This window comes from Osmia bicornis, chromosome 11, assembly GCF_907164935.1.
Source record: "Osmia bicornis bicornis chromosome 11, iOsmBic2.1, whole genome shotgun sequence".
Classification (NCBI taxonomy): domain Eukaryota; kingdom Metazoa; phylum Arthropoda; class Insecta; order Hymenoptera; family Megachilidae; genus Osmia; species Osmia bicornis.
The window spans coordinates 3,119,780-3,145,078 of record NC_060226.1 but is presented as its reverse complement, the minus strand read 5'-3'; the positions used below and the strand labels follow the sequence as shown (position 1 = coordinate 3,145,078).

At 33.3% G+C, this 25,299-nt stretch overlaps 1 protein-coding gene across 7 annotated transcripts in view; it reads left to right on the top strand.

Moving 5' to 3' along the window:
- The window catches only part of LOC114877001 (collagen alpha-1(XVIII) chain), a 182,721-nt gene that overhangs the window by 127,611 nt on the left and 29,811 nt on the right, over nucleotides 1-25,299 (top strand). For 6 of the 7 annotated variants that reach the window (XM_029189046.2, XM_029189043.2, XM_029189041.2 and 3 more), the window contains exon 5: nucleotides 14,479-14,550. The exons of the other annotated variant lie outside the window; for it this stretch is intronic. In XM_029189046.2, coding sequence (XP_029044879.2) covers nucleotides 14,479-14,550 — 72 coding nt within the window. The remainder of the gene's footprint in view (nucleotides 1-14,478; nucleotides 14,551-25,299) is intronic. 7 annotated transcript variants of the gene reach the window in all.

The following is a 25,299-nucleotide window of genomic DNA, read 5'->3' as shown; positions in this document are numbered from 1 at the left end:
GTAACTCTCAGTTAGCACGGGTTTCTTCTCGACAGAGAATTAAGTCCGATTCGAACTACAGATACATTCATGCTAGATATATCCAAATTCTAGAAGATAAAATCTTTATAAAGAAAATTTTTCGAATGTTTAAACATGAGAGAATTCTTTAGTATTAATTAGTTCTTAATTAAATAGTTCCTAATTTTTTCAAATTAAATTTGAAAATTATTTTTCAAATAGATCTGTCGACGTCCTGAAATATTGAAAAAAGTACCTACTGTTCTCAGGTGAAAAATATTCGATCTACTTCTAAAATTAATACATTAATACGGTATACGTCTGCTTTGGAATACGTCCAATTCGGAATACGTCCTGTTTGAACGTGACAAATTTTTCTCGGTATACGACATAAATTTTTTGTGTGAATTTTGCGTCATTTTTAAATAATTATCTCAGTGGAAAAATTAACGTAGGTATAATATCAATAGGAGTTTTTTTTACATGAGAACGGATTAATCATTTTTACATTACTTCTTATGGGAAAGGTTGGTTTGGTATACATCCTATTCGGTATAAATCCAAACATCAGGAACGGATTAAGGTCGTATACCGAGGTACCACTGTAACTGATAAAAAGATATCACTATACATCAATTACAGACTTAATTATTCTGAAATACATAGTTCGAAGCGATACGTCGTGTCACTGTCATAATTTGTTTGGGTTACAATGTATCACATTGCTCCGAGAGATTGCTCTGCTCTATAGGAAAGACGAAACCTAGTTGGCAGCCAATTAGAATCGAGAAACACCTTCCGGTTAAACTGCATTTCAAACCCAAGGGTTGTACAGGGCAGTTGCTATTGAGTTAGGCTAGGTAAATTCGAGAAACTTGAATTAGAATTTACCTGTCGCAAGTACAATAACTAAACTTGCATTGCTATTATAACCTTTCATGAAAGTGTCGATCTTTAAGAGGTCGTAAAATTCTTCGGGACGTAAAAATATTCAATCAGTGAACGTGTTAAAAATTTTCATGATTCGTGTGTCTTGAGAAGTTGAGTTATAGCGTGAACGAATCTTTAAACATCTGACCGAAGAGCGCAATGGAGAATCGGTTTAAGCAGCTCACCGGTAAAAGGAAAGAACGAAAAGGTATCTTGCTTTATACGACGGTTTACGCGCCTTTATCTTTACGATTACACTCCCGTAAAATCGGAGCTTAATATAAAGCCCGGAGGGGCTCGACAGCAGCGACCTTATACCACCAGCATTCGGTTGCATCCCTTCTTCGACCGGATTGCTCGGAACTTTGAACGGAAAGGAAATACGAGGATAGAAGAGAAACGATGTACACGGTGTCCTCGAGCGATGGGATTTTGCCCTAAGGTTGGATAAGAGGTACAGGTTTCGCGTAGGAAACTTTAGTAGTCGAAGGATACTAATTCCGGGGGGATTTAACTGATAGATGAAACAGAAGCAAATTTCTAATCAATTTAATTTTCTTATAATTCTCGATGAAACAAGTTATCGCAAAATTAAAAATAAAAGTGATTGAATTCATCCAAATAGTTAAATTTTAAGTACACCTACGGAAAATTTTTTATTTATTAATGAATATTTTTTAATGAAAAAGTTCCGTCAGTGTGATAAAAATAGTAACGTTATCCGGTTCCTCTGTGAACAAAGCTAATTCGGTTTTGGAATGAAAGAAACCGTATTAACTTTTTCCATGGAAGATCCACTGGATAACTTTATCACTTCTATTTCGTACTGATGGAATTCTTTTAAATTACCTGTAAATTTTTCAAAATTTTTGCTTTTCAATTTTTCTTCATTCACTAAAAAATCTTTGGACCACGGAAAGAGCCTCAATTTTAATTTAATTTTGTATTTCATATAATTTTCATTTCAGGCATTAAATTCAATTTTAATTTATCTAAAAGAATTATATTTGAATGACAAAATTATTAATTTTTAAAAAAGCTAAACAAAGTGTTAACCCTCTACGTTTTCGTATAACTCCAAGATAAAATTCCAAATTTCTGTCGTAAATTCAAAACTTTCTTTCCCACCTTATTCAGTATGCGTCGCTGTAATTTACATGCACATAAACTATAATAATTGCATTTGTAGAGCAACGTTAAAATTTTGTCGAGATTATAATTTATTTTCGCGAATTTAGAACAGGATTACCTAAGTAGGTCACTGTAGAGTTTTCTATCAAATTATTCCATTTCTAATTATATCATACTTTGATTTCCAGAAAGCAGATATAATAATGAATCCAATCCGTACGATCACTCGATTCTTATTTTGTATCCGGATTCTAGGCCAATGACTTTTCACTCGGAGACACCCCGTATGCGTACACCGACGGGGAAGAGCTCGAATGCATAAAGTTAAATACCCGCCGGCATAACCCGGGCTACGACTCGACTACGCTCGAGTATCCTCGGTAAGCTCTCAACGGAGATCACGTATTCCTTCGGGAGTACAAGCTCTTTTTAGTGTCGCGATCTTCAGAATTTCTTTCTTTCCGTACTTTCTTTCCGTTTCTTCCGTCTCTCCGCGCCATCCACCATCACCCTACTCTCTTGGCGTTGTTCGTTTCTCTTTTTCTTCCTGTCAGCTCTCTTCCGTCCCCTCGGGTGTTTCGATGTTTTGCAAAATGAATTTGCTTCCTGTGGTGCTGCGCCGTTGTCGTAAATAGAAAGCTCAACGAACGTGTGAGGTTCGATGAAAATTTTTGATCAATTTTCCATTTGCTCGACATGCGGATTCCCAGATGAAAAGTCGTAATTGGTTGCTGAGAGGAACGGAATGTTGAAATTGCAATCAGAGGAACAGCCCATTTGATGCCAATTTTGATTGGTTTGAGACATGAGATACCTACTGTTTTTTATTGGTACATGCTTATCAGCTGATTGATTTACAACATTCAATAAGCGTTTCTTATAGATTTTTATGCGCAGAATATGAATCTACAGTTCTTTTCTTTTTAGTGCCTATAGTTTTTGAGAAATTTAATTTTTGAAAAGATACAAATTCTTAATTTTTAGTCATTTAATTACTTTGCACGCGAAATAATGTACCTATATGTTTAAATAATGATTAAATAAAATTGTTCTTTTTACTTATCAAATCATTTGTCTTTATATCTCTTCTACTTTTTTATCACTGCAGAATTCATACGTACTTCCTTTTCTTCATTACGTCATTCTATGGTTAAAGAACACTTTTATGGTTACAATTTCGTCTCACTTTCACGTTTTAAGACTTTCGAGGAGGATTACACTACAGCAGGTTTAGCTCTTAATTAATGAGGACGAACGATCTCACAGGCTTTAAAACTATTATTATCGGAGGGGCTTATTCTGTCACTTGCTCTCAGACATCCTGAGGACAGACTCTAGCCATCTGCATTGTTCTCCGAATTGCAACTGACTTCTTTAGTTATTTTTAAACCAATTCCTACAATTGCTCTTTGAAAATGAACAAAAAATTCTGATTTTAACGAAACTTTGTAAGGGAATATAAAATTAATTTAAAATTGGGTCTCTCTTCGTGGTCCGCAATCCGAAGATTAATATGATGGTCGTACACCGCATGCATTCGCCATATTTATCCATGACCTTCCATTCAACAGCGAATGTGAGCGATAGAAAACTAAAGATACTCTAACGTGACAAAGTAATAGTCGTTTCGTAAGTGGCGTGAATCTCGCCTTCGTTTCGTTATAAATGACCGCAATTTGCTGCTCTAGATGTTCCCCCGATAACGCTTGATTTATCCATTTTCTCTCGGTCGCAAGCCTTTTGTTCTTCCTGTAATTTTTTTTTTTTTTTTGTCAACCGCAATTCGAGAAAGATGCCGCCATAGTTCGTGTGAAAAACCGTCGCTCCCGGCTGGAAAATAAATGTTACGGCGCTCCGTAGCATCTGGGGATTACAGGGGATTGAAGCCTTTTATTTTTTGCACACGCAACCCGACATCGTTCAAACGAGAATTTTCGTATCAACGTGACTTTTGGACTATACATTTCACCGGTTCGATTTTTTAAAATATTCTGGTGTTTATTAGGGTGTATTATATATAATTGTCAATTTAAAATTGTTGAAAGTTTGATATCATTTGATGATATAAAATGGTACTACTGGCATATGAATTTGAAGCTTAAGATTTGATGAAAATGGCTATTTTAACTCATTAAGGTCCAGTGTTGCATTGATACAACATTTCATTTTCAATACTTTGTTAGATAATTTATATCATATTATTGAATTCCTTTTTTAACTTTCTTTGCGATTTGATTAAATTTTTCAATCCCCTTTCCCAGCCAAATAAAGCTCCAGCTCGCAAATTAAGCTGAGAATTTAACCTCATCAGCGATCTTCTTTCCAAACGAGTAGGTTGCATTACCCAATAGGAACCGCTACGTAGCTGCATAATTTATAAACGAATAGCATCGAGGCTCATATCCACGGACATCCGGTTTCCTCTGGCAAACCTCATTATCCGCCGCGCAACCCGGAATCGGTTTCATTGATCGACGTCGTACGGTTCATTAGGAACACGGTTATCTGACGACGTAACCGAACGAAACCGTCGAAACGACGAAATAAGAGCACCGCCAGTGATCCAGTCCGGTCGAATGAAAGGTGGAAAAAAGAGGGTGAACGGAGGGAATGAAAAGCGTCGCGAACGTTACGAAAAGAGGGGCGGAAGAGATCCCGAACGAAAGGCTCCTCTTTATCTCGAAGTCTTTCGATACTCGAAACGAATCGAGCTTCGAACGATTCTTCATTTTCTTCTCTTTTGCCTTTTGTATCGAACAGGCTGGCTGCTCTCGTTAATTAGACCTGTTTTCTCGCGCGATAGACTTGGCCCAATCCCCGTTTCGATCCCCTTTTCTTTTTCAACACCCCACTTTTCGCCTCTATTCCACGCCTGAAAACAATGCTTTCGTTGCTTTGCTCAGAGATACCCTGCATTGTTCCCAAAGGGATTTCAGGTGTTCCGGAAGTTGGTCGGATACGGATCATGGATTCGCCAAGGGCCGCCAGTGATATCTGGCACGCGAAACCCCTCGCGGACATGTAATGAAATTGTTAACTGATCGCGACGAATAATGAGGACGGCCCTGACACTATTTGCCTCGTTGCTGTCCACTTTTTGTTACTGACATTTGCTATTGGATTATTTGTATTGGTCTTCCAGGGGGATTTGATTGTACAGAGTGATCTGCCTAATTCAATGAAAGGGCTGCCTTTCGTGTCGGGTATATTTTTCAGTTGCATTTTTCGAAATGAAAAATTTGCATTTATGGCAATGCAATTTAAACCCGCGGAAACAGCTAAGAATATATTTGCTCGAAATAAGAAAGTAAAGAACGCGTAACTGCCCGGCAAATTAATATCTTTTTTCACTGGAACTGCTCCGATGGAATAACGAAATTGTAACTTCTGCGCTTGAAGTTTGAACGTAAATAACGATAAGAGCAAAATTGCAGCGTTCTGGTAAATTTGAATGAGAGATTATAGCAGTTTGTACTTGTCCTTTTTACATGTAATTGCAAGTGGAACACCGGTTACGAAGTATTACATTTATATTCTCGTGATACTTTTATATTATGCGAGAGTTGAAAAATATTAAATTTTTCAACATTGAAAAGAGTCAACATTGACTTTAATTAAACTAATCTTCAATTTTTGATTCTCAATAAATTTACGCATAAAAAGAAAGGGATACGAAGTCGATTCTAATTTCCTTTTCCTGCTTGGAAAAACTTCAGTTTGAAAACCGTCGGAAAGACGAGATTCCTCCTAATTATCAATCGATAACAATACTGTTGGTCGCTTTTCTCTCTTTTCTCCGGTTTCTCGCGAACCAGGGCTAAAGCTACTTCACGAGGAAAGAGAGGAGAACCGGCGATCCACGATAATTTTCGTGGCGGAACAATGTGCAGAAGCACGAAAGTAAAATAGTTGAACGCGAAGGCTGCAAACGGTTCCTGAACTCGAGCGAACCGAGACTCTTTACTGCCCTGGAACGTGATAGCTTTTATTTGGGCAAGAATTTTCGTTGAGGCCAGAACCGGGCAGTGTTCCAGTATCAGAGAAAAACGGATGATATTGTGGAAGCAACGAAACACCTGGTAAACGTTACGGACCATTTAACCTTTTACTGCCCATTTAACCCCCTTTCCTGTGGATTCAATATTTCTTACCTGGCGTTATGAGAGAAATCTCAGCGCAAATAGCATCGCGGTAACACTGTAATTACCTTATGATTGCCTCTGTCTTAATTGCACACTAATTACGTGACGACAATTGCTTCGTTGCTGGTTTCAACCCTGATATTCTCATTTCTTCAAACATGTCTAATGTCCTTTTTCTTATATCGGGAATATGGGCGAAAGGTATTAGTGAAATTTCTATGCAGTCGTCTTTCTGGAAAGATGATAGTCACATCTGGGTTAAATGCCACTTAATTGCCATAGATAGAACGGTACTCGATCGACCGCGAATGGTTCATTTGCGATGTATTCTTAGGAGACCATTCAGTTCTACACATAGTTCTGTTAAATAAAATAAAATTAAAAATCTGAAGCTCCATTTCATCAACGTAATTCAATTTCAGAGCCAGTTTAATAAAGTAATTGGCGTTTATTCGCAATCTCGAAATCATAAGACCCAATGGATTCGCTATCATTCACCACCTTTGAGCTGATCCATCCGACCGATTGCAAATTTAACGCGACTATACGCACAATCAAACCGGTCCCTCTAAAGTTATCGATCCGATCGAGATAGTTATCCCCGGTTGACCGAGTGAGCGTGGCCTTACAGCACGCGAAATAAGCCCGGCATGGCTTATTATGCGTTCGCGGTCAATAATAATCCACGTGCTGGCCCTTGTCAAACGCAGCCTCCGCAAGAACGCTGTTACAAGTGTACCCTGCTGTCGGACAACAGCATTTCCGTCGTGTGTACACGGCCACGTGGTAAACTCGATTGGCCAACGGGAAAAGATTTGTCCGTTCGCCAACAGGCTGGATCGAGGTTAAGATAGCCGCGCCTGTTGCTTTGTTTTCGTGCGACTACGTTGTCAGAGGAACAACCATTTTTCGAGCACCCATATCGTATTCAAAGACGGCGCGAGGCCTCGAGACGAGTGTAAAGAGTAAAAGTGGAAGGGTTGCCGTAGAGGAAAACAGAGAAGTGGCCAGAATGAAAAGCCGCGTTAAGCTCCCCTAGCCTTCTTGCCATTCTGTTAAGATTAATCCTATCAAACTCTTTTTCTCTGTGATGGCTGGTGGTAGAGGATTGTTATATTCTGTTTTACCCCTTTCGCTGTATTATTATTATTACTATCGTTACTATAAAATACCACGAATCACCTAACTGCTTGGATACCCATGAGATACCAGGGTAGGAAGAGAAAGGCTTACTTTATGGCCTCGAATTAGCAGACTGACTCTTCGGATCGATCTTTTATCTATAGGAATCTTAAAACCTCGGAAGATTTTGAGGATGTTACATGAGAATCTTTTCTTAAAAGTTAAAAGCAAAAACATTTCTGTTTATTGGAAACTGTAGTAGAAAAATGTTGCTAGAACAGAAAACAGATGGCCAATAGGAAGAAAATATTATTACAGAAGACTTTCAGTATACACGTGTAACAACATGTGTTTATTTAAAGATCGTTCCTACCAGATATTTTTATTTCTATTGTTTATACAATCAAAATTGTACTTTTTTTTACTGAACATATTTGTTATAACATTGGATTAATGAAATATGATTAATGAATGTATGCACAATTAATCAATTCGTTTCGTATGCACGATTAATAAATGAGAATTGCTAGTTAAACTGGGGTAATTAGCATCGATCAAAAGAGAAAAACAAACCGAAGTGTCGTGTCACGATTACATAGGACGCACTTTTAATCGTTAAAATTTACTCAATTCCACTTTGCAATTAAATCGCGCTTGTTCCCGAGCGTTTCGACGAACGAATCGATTTATAAACGAATTAATCGATGACACCAGCAACACAGAATTTAAACGACGATTTTATTACTATGTTGGCTCCGTTTTCCGGTACGCGCAAATGAAATTTGTTAAATTTCCCCCGGACGATTTGTTACGCGTTTGTGAAATAAATCAGGTTAATGTTTTAAATCAGTACTTTCTCTGCGTGCTTATCGCGATCAATTGTTTGAAGTTAACACATTATTCAGTATACAATAATAAATCTCTCTTTTTTCGTTGTCGAAAAAGAAAATGTTCATTTCAGTTTTATTTTTTCAAAAGTATTAGTTTTGATAATATTAACACGTGTTTATCCAATTTACTTAATTAATAAAACTTGAGAATGTTTTAATTTTATTTAGAGTATAACAAAGAGTATAATAGCAATAATTGAAGTTACCATGACTTTCTAAAAATGAATCTTCAGTTAAAAAAAGAAAAGGCCCAGAATTAATTTGTACGCCTAATAATAACGTAGTGGCTGTCAAAGAAATTAAGAAGCAATTTTTTCCCCACTATTTATTTTAAATAATCATCAACGGTCTATACATTTTTATACTGAAAATATGCTTCGATTTGAATACGCGGAAATACAGATGCAAATATTTATATACAGTGACCCAAATCTCTTTGAAGCAGTTCTGTTTACAATACATTTTATGGCGAAATTAGTTCACGCTCGATACAAAATTCGCGAATTGAATCGGTCTCGATGATCGCGGTGCGGAAATGCAAATCATGGCAGATTTAACGGACAGCTTTCGACAAACTATACATAATGACAAAAGTAGTGAATATCAGCGATACGAGAACCGTGAATTTCGGATTCGCTCAAAGCAGAAACTAGCCTGAAAATGGCAGAGCATTGTTTGGGACCGAATGCAACTGGAATAATGGAAATCCATTAAAAGCAGCGGTATCGTTGACATTCAAATTACACATTTGCCAATGGAGATCAGATTTTCATAGTACACTCATTGTAAGTGTGATAAGCACGAAGGTATCTCGTTGTAGTTATTGTTAACATGTTGAATGCTATGGGGGTCACCCGCACCGCAAATTACACTCTGAATAATTAAAAGAAATCCTTATTCAAAATAATATTGCTAATGGAATTTTCACTCAAACCCTTCAAAATTAATTTCAGATTTTTTCAATTTAAATTAGAAAAATCATTTGATTTACTAACTTTGAGAAGATAGATTTACTAATTCTAACAATATTTTTGCAAGATTAACATCGCTTCTTCGGTATTAATTTTCAAATCATAATCTACAATACATAATTTTTTGAGAGAGAAATAACATATTCTTCATAATTTTATAATTGGTGTGGTTCAAAGAGTCTTCCTCTTATTGTTAGTTAGACTTTCCATGGTTAAAAAGAAATTCCTAAAAAAAGATAAACTACAGTTTGTGTACACCGATAATTTAACTTATTAAGGACACGTTTAAAATTTCCCAGACTCGTTGATCAAGTTCTTGAACGCGTCTGTTCCCCTTTGAAGTGGCCAGCTACAGACTTTCTATATATAAAACACGACGAACAGGACGCAGAAGGCAGACGGTCGAAAATTCTCCCAAATATTTAATCGCGTCAGATCCCAGCGAGAAGCTTAGAAAACGTTAACTCGATTTCTTATCATGCTCTGATAAATCTGGAAAATTAAGCGTATTCTAGCTGGCCGCATTCACCATTTCCCTCCTCCTTGCCTCCTTCCGGCTACTTTTCACGGAACTGGAGGGATTAAAATTTGTCGGACGCTCTTTGTCGGTCTTTGTCAGAATTAAACAATCGCGTCCCGACTTTAGAAGCGACTCGTCACTGCATCCGATGTGCCAGTAAACTCGCAACGAGGAAATTATTGCGAATAGAACCAGTTAGATTGTTGCAAATTTTAATTCAATTCGCAAATTAGCAAATTTACCTAATTAATGTTAAAGATTAGATAGTATAATTTGAACGTAACTGAACATGATAAAAAATATTTTATTTTATTTTATTATATCTGGTCTTATAATTTAATCCAAAGAAACTTAATAATTTGCATTGAAATTTGGTATATAATAGGTAATATTATATGATGTTATATTGTTGTTTTAGTATCAGGTTTGTCATTTTAATTTTTTTAAAAGGGAAAATTATTTTTCAATACTTCCCAATATTTTTTAATCAAAAGGGAAATTGATTGGAAAACTAATTAGCTTAGAATGTATTTCGAAATAACAACTTTTGAAGTAAACGATACATTGTTCATCCAAAAATGAATGCTTTATTTCAAAAAAGGGGTATATTGTTATTCTCAATTTAAATGCAAATGAAATCCCGCGGAAGCTCAGTGGGCAAATAAATTTAATTTAAAATCAATAAGTTTCTATATTTTTTCTAAAATATACCGGGAAAAATAAATATTGAATTCTATCTGCTGAAGAAAAGATATAAGCTGAACCAGATACACATTTATACCTGAAGTATTTATCAAATAGCTTCGTGTGATTAAATCTATATGATTAATCTGTTATTGATACATAACTGGATCATTGATGATTTAATATACGGATACATAAAATGGTTTGTTATCGACTTTCAATCGGAAATGGAAAATGAAATAAAGATATTTTCATTTCGAAGGCAATTTATGGTATCGATGAAGGTAATTTTTTCACTACACTGAATTCTATAAACATTTAATATTCCGTGTTAAATGAAATTGGCATTTTTTCAAACGTTGACAATTTTCAAAATTACATGTACACACCTGCGTGTGAAATATTGTTTTTAATTAACAAACTTCGTTGTTTACCATTGCAGTTGAATTATTCGTAAAAAGTGCAATGCAAACAAATATTAAAAACATTTAACAAGAAATACGTGCTAGTAACGAAACGTGTAAATTGCATTCTTTCTAAGTAATTAAATATTTTTAAAGTTGGATAAGAATAAATATGGCACACTTTCTTTAAGTTTGTGAAAATATCAATTTTATTGATTAAATACCATAAAAAATTACACTGTAATTAATCCTTCTTTATAATATATAATGTATTTCGGTTTATAAATAAACAATAATTATTTACATATAGATTACTGATACATAGCACGTTTTATTTGTTAATATTCTTTGTGTACGAAAAAACTTGAGCATGGAAGAAGCTTCGAAGCCAGCCACAGGAACCGCTTTTCTCCCCTCTCTTTCACTCTTTGCCTCTGTAGGTTTCGTAGGGTCTAGCGTGGTCAGGACAGTCATCCGTGTTCATCTCGTACGGAACGATCGAACCCGACACGACCGGAAGTCCTCGTTTTCCATCTGATTAAACCGCTACTCGAAACCCCGATGACTCGAGCGTCCTTAGAAAGTTTCAAACGCGCTGTCCTGTCGAAACATACCATCGACAATCGATTACCAGTACCAGTGTTAATAGTGAACAGGGGTATCGATATCTATCTGAAAATCTCTTCTTTGACCCGGATATCGGTTATTTAACTTTGAGGATAGTTCGTGACAACCTATATTGTAGTTGCAGGATGATCCACGTTACAGAATTGTTACAGAAGAAAAAGTTGTATCTATTTTTTAATTGTAATTAGATACGTCTGTTGCAGGAAAGAAAAAGTAAATGATTCAAAGAATATTATATTTTCAGAAACATATTTTGTTTGTAAATGTGCATGTGCAATAGATTTATCAGTTTTTAATGCACACTTTTAAAATAAATAAATATCAATTCGTGTATTGAATATTATTGCTATTTATGAAGAATAAAATTAAATAATGTGCCTTTTAAATGACATTTAAAGTTAAACAATATTTCCATGAAATGTTGTAATATCACGATTCAATTACAACGACTGAAACGTGTAACATGTTTATTCACAATTTGATGACATGTTAATTTATCGTTTCCTGATTTAAAATGTAAAATCTGACAATGAGTTGAACGAATTCCAGCTGGTATCGAGATGTAAAAAGGATTTGTTAATGTAAATTGGATGGAAATTGTGTAACTTCCTTCATTGATTAATCACATATTCTTTATTCTTCTAACATCGAATACATTTGACATTTTTAATTGGTCAGTTAATTAACATATATTATAAAGCATTACGTTAATTTAATAATCAATTATTAATTAAAAAAGTACTTTAAATAAAAAAACATCTAATTTGAAATTTGTATTCTTTTATCTCTCTAATGTTCTAGCAAATTATAATTAATTTAAAAAGTATAAAGTATTAGGTAGAGGGATATGATGAAAAATTAAAATATTAAAGACAGATTTTTCAATGGTAAACTTCTTTCAATATCTCCCCATCAAAAGTTTCTAATGAGTTTAGTAATGAAAGAACGTCGTAATTATTATTAATTGGTTATACACCCTGGCTCGTCAATCGATAGTTGAAGATTCGGATTAACGTTACAAGAAGGATGTTGCTTAGTTTCGTATCACGTAACTCGAAACTTCCGGGGCGAAGATACATCTATCATCCGGTAAAATTATGCAAACGTCGTTTAGTTGCGGCTGCAGGCTAGGCTCGTAATAATTCAGACCAATCGACAAACCGATCGAACGTATATCGTTTGATCAATTCGTGAACAAGTAACAGGCTGAGCACGGTAGCCATCTAACAGGATATTATGAGCAATCCATGTCATGGTCGAAACCAAATTGTTCCAATAACAATGCAATTTCGCCAATTCATTTCTCCTACATATTAGTTCAAATCAATTAAAAAATATAGGAACTCATGACCAACATAAATACGTATATTTTAACACTTTCGTATAGGGAGGATCAACCTTTTTGATTTTTGATTTTTTTTTTTTTTTTTTTATAAAATAAACCCTTGAACAGCGGGGATTGAAAAATTCATTTTGAAGCGAATCCTCGTTCAAGCGGATTACCAATCGGCCTCTTTCGTGCTTTAAAAATTACCGACTGGTCTAATCTCTTAAGTCCGACGTTAAATTTCGCGGTATTCGCGAGCACAATTTAAACTCCGGTTAACGCGAAAGTTTACACGCACTTGGAGCCACGTTGTCTTACGGCGGTTTAATCGGTAGGAAAACCGCGATCGGGCTACCCGTGGTACAAAATGAAAACGACCTTTTATCGTTGCAAATCCGTGGAACGGGTTGGTATTTCCGAATGAAAAAATCCGTTATGTAGCTTACGGAGGAAGAAAAAGAGTTCGCTACGAGCATACGTAGCAACGGGAATTGTAAAAGTACACCGTAAAGTGCGTTACCTCGGCCCATTTAAGAAGATCTATCGATCCCATGAATACTTTACCAGTGATCGATCGATCACCGTTTTAACATTTCGATTTCTTCTTTTTTTTTCGTACAGATAGCCCATCCGATTCGTTTGTCGTTCGCAGATAAAGTATCGATTTTTCCTTTGCCATTTCGTATCGTGAAAAATGACTTCTGGGTAATGGTGTCGAGAATGTTTGCCCTGTTCGTCACGGTGTTTGCGTTGAAATTTCGTGGAAAGTTTCCAAATGAAGCTTGAATGAATGTATGATTTCAAAAGGTGTTCTTTCGAATATCTTCAAATTAATGAACCCAATAATTGGTTATACTTTTTTTTAACGGAGATTCGTTCTATCGCCTCTCGCATCATTGGAAAATTAGATAGTTCGGGCGAATTCCCAATGAAATTTTTTATGACAAACTTTCATCATACACCGGCCAAAAATCCGTGCTGAAAGTTTAAAGCGAAATTAATTAGTCAAACCACCGGGCTGCCAGTTAACAACAATTTGAACGAGATCGTTCCGCTCCAGTTACGAGTTATTTTTGAATCATGCTTATAGATTATGTATCGAATCGTTGCATATCAAATGGAGAATTTCGAAACATTCAAAGTTCAATGAATCTTTATGACATAAATGTATCACGAAAAGGTACTTATGCTATCAATTTAAAGCTTAAAATTTGGTAGAAATAACCACCTAAAGGATTTAATTATTGAAAATATTTTTTAAATTGATCGAGACATTGTCTATTTTAGAAAAGATGTCTTATTAAGAAAATAAAATTTTATAGTTTTAAGGGTCAAAATAGCCCTTTATTAGTTCCATACAAAACTAATTATTTTTCAACCATTTTGTAAAAATTTTTATCAGGTAAAATAATCCATAATCATTTTTTTAAATTAATGTAATTTTTAAAGAATTTCAGCTTCATAATTTTAAGATTTTTTACATAAATGATTAAGTTGTTTTACTATAAACAACAATATCTCTAACAGCTCTGATTTGAGTTGTTAATTTGATTTGAACTATTTAACGAAAAAGGTGTTAAATTACAAGACAGTGACATTTCAAAAATTGTGACCATTGCGTTTCCTTGTGAATATCGGAAACAAGAAAGAAGAAACGAAACTCGTGAAGAAAGATGACGAATTATGTGTACCGTGCAATCGTCTACTATTTCCTGATTGTTTATTTAAAGGGTCTACTGCAATCGTTGAGGCTGTATTCCGGACATCCAGCAGATTTGGTAAAATGCACGGCCGACTTCAATGTAAGTATACCTCCAGTTTTAATATCTTTCCAGTTTTAAAATATCTCTTGTAAACGATCTCGTAGAGATTGTAGTTTCAGTAGCTACAGTTTCGATTTTTGTATCATATTTCTTCTATTCAATATGATTATTTACAGAAAATAATTTATATATAATTTATCAAGCATTATTTAATTTAAAATGATTGTTGGCAAAAGAAGAAATACTAATTTGCTAAGAATTCTAGAAAATTATTGAAGTTTCCATGGGAGCAATGAACCCCATGGTATAGCCCTAAGGGTACTGGTACACCATGGACCTACTTTTCTATAAATCTTCCATATTCAGTACAGAAATATATATATATAATTGATCAGAGATTATATACAAGTTCGTAGGGAATTATTGCAACTCCCGTGGGGTTGCTAAACCCCATGGGATAGCCCTAAGGGTTCCGATACACCGTGAACAGATCTCGGTGAGTCAGCAACGATAAATCCTGCGATTTATGAAGCGACACAACCATTCTCGAGGAATAATCTTGCTATCGATGGGTGTACACACAGGTGGGACAAGAACAAACCACGATCTCCTTGATCATCTCTGACCCTTGATTATCGATAAACGGTCTGATAGAATTTCAAGCTTGTTAAATACTCTCTTATCATTGTAATAAGTGTAAGTCCCAAATTTAAAGCCCTGATAACGCTTATTATCCGTTTTACACATTCATAGATTCGACTACTGCAGAGTCAAGTAGTAAAACCAGTAGTATTAATCAGGCATTAGTCAGACGCGCCTGAATTTTCAAATTCACTTTTCTTATAAATGAAGCTTCGTACGAAGAGAAGTTATTCTATCATTTCAACTTATTTTAAGTTATAGAATCTCCCTTACTCCATCTATAATCCACTTTACATATTTCACTTAATTTTTAACACATTTTGAAATAATCCGTGAGTGGAAACTATTTTTTGTTTTTTTCTTTTTTTTTGTTACAAAATTAAAGAAAGATATGTTTATATTTTAAATTGAATATTAATATTTATTAACCATGTAGAAAATCCCTATAGAACTTGTACATTTATGTAGGTGCAGGTGTTTTCATCGAATAAAACATTTATGATGGACATTATCGCCTCTATAAATACGTCGGTATTCTCGGTGGACAGTTCAATAATTATTTCGTGAACGTGAAACGCGTTTCTATGCAATCGGCGATCATGATCGGAACGGAATTATCCACGTGATACGAATCCTGCCGAAATTAATTACGGTTAAAACGGCGTGGTGTCGCGCAGTCGGTTTCGTCATATTTTGATTGAAGATTTCCCGATCGTGTCATCGACTCTTCAACCCTCGCATGACTGACGTTGACAAATTAAATAAAACGTTCACTGGGAAACGACACAATCGTACGTGTTTTTATTCCGCACAATGCACTCCTTCATTTACACATGTATTTTATTATTTCTCTTGTCAGAAGTACGTTTTTAATTTATACCTCCACGATTTATTCATTTTTACCGGATCTACCGTGTAAGCGAAAAGGGGGTGATAATTCATGCAAAAGTGGGTTGAAAATGTAAAATGAAGTTTTTTCTTTCAAATAAAAATGTTCCTCAATTTTTCTCTTGCGTGAATTCAATATAAGAAAATGGAGCGCGGCATTTACAATATTTCAATTCTGCTTCTTGAATTTTGCTAATTTCAAATTTGTTGAAGTACCTCGTGAAAAAAATTGAGTTATTAATATTTAATTATTATATGTCACCAAATCATCTCAGGTTCTGCAACAATTTCATATAAATTAAATTTTCAAAGATATACTAAAGAGAAGATTTATATTCACCAATGATATTCAGTAGATCATTTGTAAAAATATATTATTCCACACGAAATGATCTTTCAAGGGAATAAGAAGAGTTGATTCTATCTTAATTGAAGTAATTCGATTTCCATTAAACGGTTTCATTGCGTTGTATACTACTTACCGATTCCTATGGGAGTCGAACAGCAAATGAAAGGGATTGATGGGAAGGAAAGGAAAAGCTCTGGGCGAAGGTTTGAAAAACGTGACAGGAAAAAGGAAGTGAAATTACAAGGGATGGTCACTCGCGGTGTTTACTAACGATTTAATCATTGTAGAATAACATTGAAATCGACGCGTCAAGGGAATATTGAAAGGTTTTTATTTATCATTCTTTTATTGAATTTGTTCATCAGTTACCTTTTTTTCTGGCAGCTATTAAAGAAAAGTTTCATAATACTATAAATGGTTTTATCAAACCATCGACCCAGTTTTCAAGAATAACAGCTATTTGTACCTCCTTTCTACTGTTCCAATTCGGATTTATATCTTTTCGTGTAACAAATGCATTACAGGCTGTAATAGCAATCGTATCACATTATAATGTCACGATTCAGCGATTTTCTCGTTGATAATGACTATGTATGCTACAATTAACTACTATAAAATATCTATCACATCTCTAGTAATTTTAGTTTCAATCCTGATCCATTAGAATGATTTATGTTCTTGTATGTGATACATATTTCTATTTTGTTTCACAATAAACATTTTATTCTTCTAAAAAGTAATTGCACAGATACAACATCAATATAATAAACATATATTATATTTTATATAAAATAGGATTGAAATTTTAATTAAAGAATATAGGGGTGTTTTGAGAAATTTTAATGAACGTCAGGAAAATTCGTATATTACGATTGTTTCATTAAAAAGTTATAAAATATTGAATTTCCACTTCCAGATAATTAGAGTCAAACGAAGTACAGTGGTTAACAGTAAAAATGTAATTAGTGTATTTTCATTCATAAAAGAAACAATCTCTATTAAACGTAAATGTTTAATCAGCAGTCACTTTGAAATGTTTTCTGTCGGAAAGAGAACATCTTGAAATGTATTCAGTTTCAAATATGAATGAATCACAACGAAAAATTAAATTCATGTTCATTCCCCTGGTAGTGGTACGCAATTCTGTGGAGAAACATTTTTGAACAAGTTTCAGGTATCTTGTATAAATTATAAAACTTTTATGAAGAATGAAATGTTTAAATTAATAATGTATGATTAATCTCATAACGATTTAAAAATCGCGTACGATAATAATCGCATTAATAATTCTATTATTTATTTAATAATACTTATTAAAACAATCTGGAGAATTAATCTTCAATCACTGGGCTTATCAACTTTCGGACGGTGGAGCATAGAGGGAGCCTCAATTTTAATTTAATTTTGTATTTCATATTAGTTATTAATTAATACTACTGTCTAAAGTATTCTCCTATAACTTCCTTTAAGTAGACATTGAATTTCAAGAAATTCTTCAGGTTTGTTAATTAGTGATCTTAGTAATTACTATTTTTTTAAAGGAATATTATTAAATATCTGATAAGAATAAATGATTTAATGGTGGTGTTTTAAATCAGTATCCGATTACGGTGATTCTCGATCGTCTTTCAGTGATAATCTGCTAAATGAACTCTCCGGTAATTACAGGCTCTGATGCTGCTCGAATTATGACTTATGATTCGATGTCTAAACTGCAAGTATCTTGGCCTTCGAAACGATCCGTTAATTATGTGATCCGCCTTAAAGTTTGCTCAGCTTGCCTCTCAATTACGTAAAGAGCATGGTTGAATATATAGCAGCATCATGACACGTGATCATTAGAGCACTCCATCGAACATAGAAAATGCTATCCACCAAGTCATATCGTCTTTCATATATTGGACATTAAATATACCCCTGTCATCTTAATAAAATGAATTCAGTTGGTATTATCAAAATATTAATTAATATCTCATCGTGTGAATTGTAAACTCTTATAAGATATACGTCACATTTAAAAAATGAAAATAATATGAAGTAGAAAATCAAATTAATTTCAGGGGGTTAAAAATTACAGAAAAATGGAAAGCCCTATATATTTTGTTCAAATTTAAGAGTGTACAAGTTCGAAACTTAAGTTTCAAAATTTAAATTCACTCAACTTTCAGTATAAATTAAATAGCATAACACAAGCCATTCATCAGATAACAGAACTTCCAGTGAAGAAGTACTCGATTGATATTATAGTCTTCTTTTCTCTATGCATTTCCCATCAAAGATGAATTGTCGTACGTCATCAAAAGTCTTCCAAAGCTTTTCGAGTACGAAAACTCGGCCACAATCATAACTCTTTCCAATCTCTTCTTATTCTTCCTCTCCTTTTTTCGCTTCCTTTTTCCCTCGCTTCCTTCATTCTATACCCCGCTCTCTTCCTTCTCATCTTCCTTCATTTATTTTCCTTTTTTCGTCCATCTACGTGTTTCCTTCTTCTTTCATTCGCTTTTTCTCTCTCCTGTATCGTGCAAAAGGCGAGAAAATTATCGGATAAACTAGGAAAATTCGCAGGCCGTGAAAGTCGAGAGGAAGCAGCCTTCAGGGTAAAAGAAATAGAGATGACTATATGAGGCTGATAAAGAAAGTCCTCGTTGAAAGATTTCTCTGTACTTATGGGTTATTACTTCGTTGTAACGTACTGCAAAACTTCATTCAGTAACATTTTCTATTTTCTGGATTGAAATAATTGAAACTTGCAAATGTGAACTTTACATTCTTCTAAATTAAAAATATTTTATATTCCTTTCCAATTGTCAAAATATTAATTTTCTTTCGAAATTAGATGTATATCATTTTCAAATATTTGTTCCCATCAAATGAATAATTTTGCATGTTCAAATGCAGTGGAAATATTCTAGGGCCATTCATCATGCATCTTGAAATATACGATAAAAAAAAACAGGAACAGAAAAACAAATATATTATTCAATTGAAACACTAGAAAATAGAAGCACTTTTAATTTTTGTGAAACGATGGATCAAAACCGCTTCTGTTTTCTGTATAGACCTGTCAAAAATGTTGAAATAACAATTGTAGAGATACAAGACGAATAGATTATTTCTAGGTAGGTGGTGTTTTAAAATCCAATTGAAAAACTGGTTTTTGTTCACGTCCATCAAATCACTCAGCGAGCTGACTCAACCGAAATGAACAAATCCTCGTTTGACATCCTATATGTTTCGCAGTGACAAAATAATACATCTGGGGAAAAAGTCTGATTTATTAAATTTCAGGTTACATGTAGAATAAATGAAAATCTGTATTACTTTGTATTGTATAATTCAACCAAAGGTTTCTATTTATGTATTACATAATAGATAAGCTATTACTATTTTCAATTTTTTATTAAAAAATTTATCTAATTTTGTTATATAAACTAAAAAGGTATAAATTGAAAAACTGATGCCGATCAAATTTAGAATATATTTATTCATTCCAGTTTGTAAAGGATCAATATTTCGTCAAATTTACAGATTTAAAATGCATTAATGCTCTGATATTACATACTTTATTCGTTCCAAATTCAACAGCCTGTCAACAGAAAACTTGATACTATACGTTCTATATTTTCACTTGCAACAAATAATAAAATATCGTTGCCTAGAATAGCACATTGCAAACTTTTGTAACGTAAATCTCTTATTCTACTAGCAGTTCAACCGTAATATTCTGTGCCATTCAAAATTTTTGCTGAGCGATTTTAAGTCCTGTCGGATTCAATGCATTTCGAAAAATTTCAATCGCTTATACGACAGAGTCTAAATTCATCCCCAAACGTTCAGATACACTCTTCTTTAGAAATAAAAATTATGTTTTTATAAAACATAACTATTTAAAACTTTAATATTATAGACAATTTTTCAAATATCATTTTCGAATATCATAGTTCACAGGCCAAAGTAATTAATTTCATTTTTTGAATTTGTTAAAATTTTATTGATGCTTTACTTTTTTAATTTTGCAATGATTGCAAAGCTTCTGATAGGAACCTTCCCAACTTAATGGAAACGCTAATCGAATTATCCATAGTTGTAAAAGTGAAAAATCTCATTAACTTGCAAAAAAATCAGCGAGGAAATTGAAGTATGCTGTCGTGTATTTCTTATCGCACGTGTTCCCGGCACAAGGTACAAGAATATGAATGGAGTCGAGGATCTAGGGAATTTTATTTTGCCGCAATGCTATTACGAGACTCGTTGAAAAAGATCTAGCAAAAGAGAGCCGGTCTCTACGATGCTCGCCACAGGCATTCTGGTCGTCGGCTTGGCGCACGAGATATTCATGAAAATTCATGCTAATAACGATAATTCAAACTTCAGCTTGAACCTGGTAATTCGGGTGTGATTCTGTGGGTAGAAAAAAATGAAGAAGGGTCTGGCTCAATATTAGGGAATTGTTAGGACAGCATCGATCGATATCTCGCGGCGGAGGCGGAGGCGTGAAAATTGAGCGGTTCAGAGAGTGGCGAAGCAAATGAGAAACAAGAACAAATTGATGAGATCCGACGAGATTGCGATATTGTCTGACAGATATTCTCTTCATTTCTGGGAGAGTTTATTTTGCTTCATCTCTTTCTAATCGCTATGTATTGAGAACTGGTTGAACGTTAAGTAAATTAGTTACTAATTAATTAGTATCTATTGGAGTGTTTCAGAAGTCAAAGATTCAACAAAATGCATGGAAATTGAAATAAAGATTTTTCAACACTAAATAATACGTACAACCGTAGTTAATAATACATATTAGTAAACCTACAAAGGGGCACTCCGACGGTCAATATACATTGTCAATATTCCAATACTGTCGATATTATTGAATATACGAGAGACCAGATTGATTGTAAAAGGCCGTATTGTAATTATTGAAAATGTCGATGAACCGGTTTGATGAATTCTAAAATATTGTTAATATTAATAAAATACTGCCAGTAAATACTACAACGTCTGCAGAAGCTTTCTTTTGATTAGATATAATTAAAGCTGAATGTATTTTCATTTCGGTAAATATTGATCGTATGAGACAAATGCATTATAGTTTGTCGATAAATATTGATAATGTTAACAAGATTATATTGTCTGAGGTAGGATGAAATTAATTGCTATACGAGTACTGTTTCCACCCACTGTATGTATGACAAAATCATATACATCAATTCTGGGAAAACTCAGAATAAATAAATGGAGTTATATTTGTCAATTTCAGTGTATTTACACTCCACCATAAAGCTATATAAAACACCTGGTTCAACTCTAGAAAATTTTTCATGTTTACTTTTATAGTATTTAATTTTAGTAGTGGTTATAAAAATATCAAATATTAAATTATGACAAATCTGTAAAATTTTAACAAGTCTGTAATTAACAGAAGATTAGTATTAATGTTAATTAATGTTAAAAAAATTATTGTAAATGGATTATGCGATTACCTGAATCATAAAACACATGACATACTTACTTATAAGTAATGAGGAAGTTTAATGAAGTTAATCGTTGAAAGCATTTTAATCCTTTCTCATACAAACGATATAAGTTCTGTTTTGGAATAAGTTATTAAACTTAAAATCCTTCTTTTAACTTTCATATGAATTATAGCCGTAATAAAGACTTTTAACACCTTATTTATCACTTCGAGCTAACAGAAATTAATAAGTTACGAAGCCGCGTTAACAGGCATCGTTTATGAAACTAATATAAAACTTTTCGTAAGAAAAATTTTGCAAAATTTACCTGAAACGTTGAATCATGACTGTTTATCTTAAAATACTAAAATCTACTTATTTTTATAAAATTCTATTTAAAATGTTATATTTAAAAATTAGAGGTAACTATACCTCCGTTCTACTTTACAAAATCAAAAATTTAAATAATTTAAAATACGATCCATAAATTTGAAAACAGATTTTTCTAAATGTATAAATGACCTCTCAGTCTAAGTCTGTTCCAAAAATCTTAGTGTGTAATAATTGATCATTCTCATTTTGCCAGTTGCTAGATATAGTACAATTCGTCTGCACAAAAATACAGTAGATTTAAAATTAAGACAAATGAATCACCATTAAAATGGAGTTGCTCGCCAGTACAGATTCTCTTCTGCCATGTAAAATTAAAACTGTATTCTCTGTACATGGTCTCATAACGAGTGCCGCATAAATCTCGTGAAAGAAATTAATTCATTTTAACTGAAATTATTTTAATAGCGTCTGTAATTTTTCCTTAAATAAGACTTCACAAAGTGCATCTTAACGCATTGACTTTTTCTGCCTGTATAAATATTGTATAATAATTTTAATTGATAAGTCCACTGCACGTATATATAATTTTAATTTAAGTAACGTTGATTTAATGTAATTAACTCTTACATGGAATACACGGGGACATTTTGACCAGGTTGCAAAAACAAAATGTAAAATTAAAAGTAGTTTAATTTTATTATATTTAATAGGAAAGTATTAATTTATTCAAATAGTTATTGCAACTTTGAACAAAGTTATTTACTACGATTGAAGTAAAATGAAGAATATCGATAAATTATTTAACTTCCATTATTTTCTTTTCACTTATACTAAAACTTGAAACTGTATAACTGTTTCTTTAAGTAAATAGTATTTAATTAGAACAAGTAGCCGGAAGTGGAAGACATTAATTAACCCCTAGCATTTCTATTTAACTGACTACCGTCTTTATCTAACAGGAGAATGTACCAAAGTGTTCTCCGATTTTGATAAAACTTCGTAAACTTTTAAGTAACTGGAAATAAACGCGTATTTTTTTTTATTTGTTAAAGTTGCAACTAAAAAATGCTATCTTAGGAACCATTATTGATATAAGAGGACTGCTTAAACAACAGTTTCATAACTTTTAGAATTGAAACAAAAGTGTTTACATAATATTATTTTAACAATTCTTACCTGTTCTTAGAACTTTTCTCTTTTTCCAATAAATTTTATAACTCTGCTATACAACGTGTTACAGAGACAGCTTAAATCCGAATTGACAGCTAATTGAAATCGTATAGTTACGTTTAGCACGCTTTACACCATCGAAGGGCGAAAATCAATAAATGGAAAATCGTTGTAACGGGGCCTTTACAAATTGTATTACGATCCACGTACGAAAAATTTAAATTGGTCACGTGATATAACGATACTAACCCGATTTGACCCGCATACCACCAGGTGGCCGCGCAAAATTCATATGTATCTTTCCTGTACGTGATTCGCCTTCCTGACATTGTACGGCATTTTCTTTCGTACTTCTTTCTCTTTGTTTATACATAGAATTAGCGGCGTTACAAATAATAAAAATTCAAGACGCGTCCGTTTTCTTTTCTCCAATATGTCCATCGTGTAGCGTATAATTAACTCATTTACTTTATGTTCCGTAAATAACTCCTCTCGTATTTTTTATACCACACGTTAAGGAGTAATAAAGAAAATGAAGCTGTAAAATGTTTTGCCAATTGTGTTCCTAAAATAACTTTTATTCTCTGGTTAATTACATCGAAGGCTGTTTCGTTTTACTACTTAAATTTTTACTTAATTATATTTTTGAAATAATGAATATTAAAATATAATTATTTAAAATGAAATATTATAGTGAGTGGTATGCAATATTTTATTATTTATGGGTGTTGTGAATTTCTCACAGAAATTTACCCACGTATTATGGAATACCCGATATACTTAACTTTAATAATAGAGCACCGAAAAACGATCGAACAAAAGTGTTGACAACCGTTGAAAATCATAGTCTAGTGATGAAGAAGAGAAGTGCGAGCTAGCACTTCTTATTCTCCCCGAAGGTGCTGAGGGTTTTAATTTCATGGAACGTTAAATACGTTATCGAAGATGAAAAAAAAAAGAAACAAAATCATAGAAGGTCGTAAAGAAAAGAAGAGAGGAAAAAGGAAATGGAAGTATTTCCTGTTCCGTCAAAGAGTAACGACGATCACTACAACTTCTCAAATCATTTATGACTTAAATTTTATTACAAATAAAATACAATTTACCAATCAGGATATTAATCGGTAGATGTAAATCGATGAATCTTGAGTCACCAATAAATCTATGGTTTATCAATAGACTGTACTATACAATAATGTGCAATTACTTAGTATTAGTGGATCACAAGTTACTGCATTGTGGCTTATCATCGCAACTTAATAGCGGATTATACATAGGTTGCCAGGTATGCCATAATTCGTCAGTGAACCACAATTTGCGGTATGGAACATTTTATCAGTAGAGTATTAGTAATTAGCATAGAAAAGTTTTTGGAAGCTTTTAGAGATATTAATAAACGGTAACTTATGCATGAACATGGAGCCACAAGCCGCGTACATTTTATCTATTATTAATCTATAATCTGCCGCAAATTCGATTCATTATCCTATGGAAATGTTAATAAGTCTCATCATTATTCATTAATCATTGAATAGTACGTTGGTAATAAATTACAGCTAATAACGTGGATAGTTATCGATATACATCGTGAATGATTTTTAAAACCATTTTGATTATTGTTGTGATTAAACGAAAGAACTTTTCCACTTAATAATTGCCTTCCAATAAATATAATTAGCATAATTATTTGTAATTATCACTTCTATTTTAGTAACATATGAATGTTTTAAGGGGAAATGATTTTAATTACATCAAACCAATTAGAAGATATTAAACTGTTTCTATTGCAATATGACACTTTATTTATATTCCTTTGTATTATCATATACCTTATAACAATTTTTCTTGACTCTCTAGAAACGTGCACCCTTATGTTTCATTCTATGCATAAAAGATTTATGCGGACTAATATGTACCATAAATATCAACCACTCCAGAAAGAAAGCAATTTCA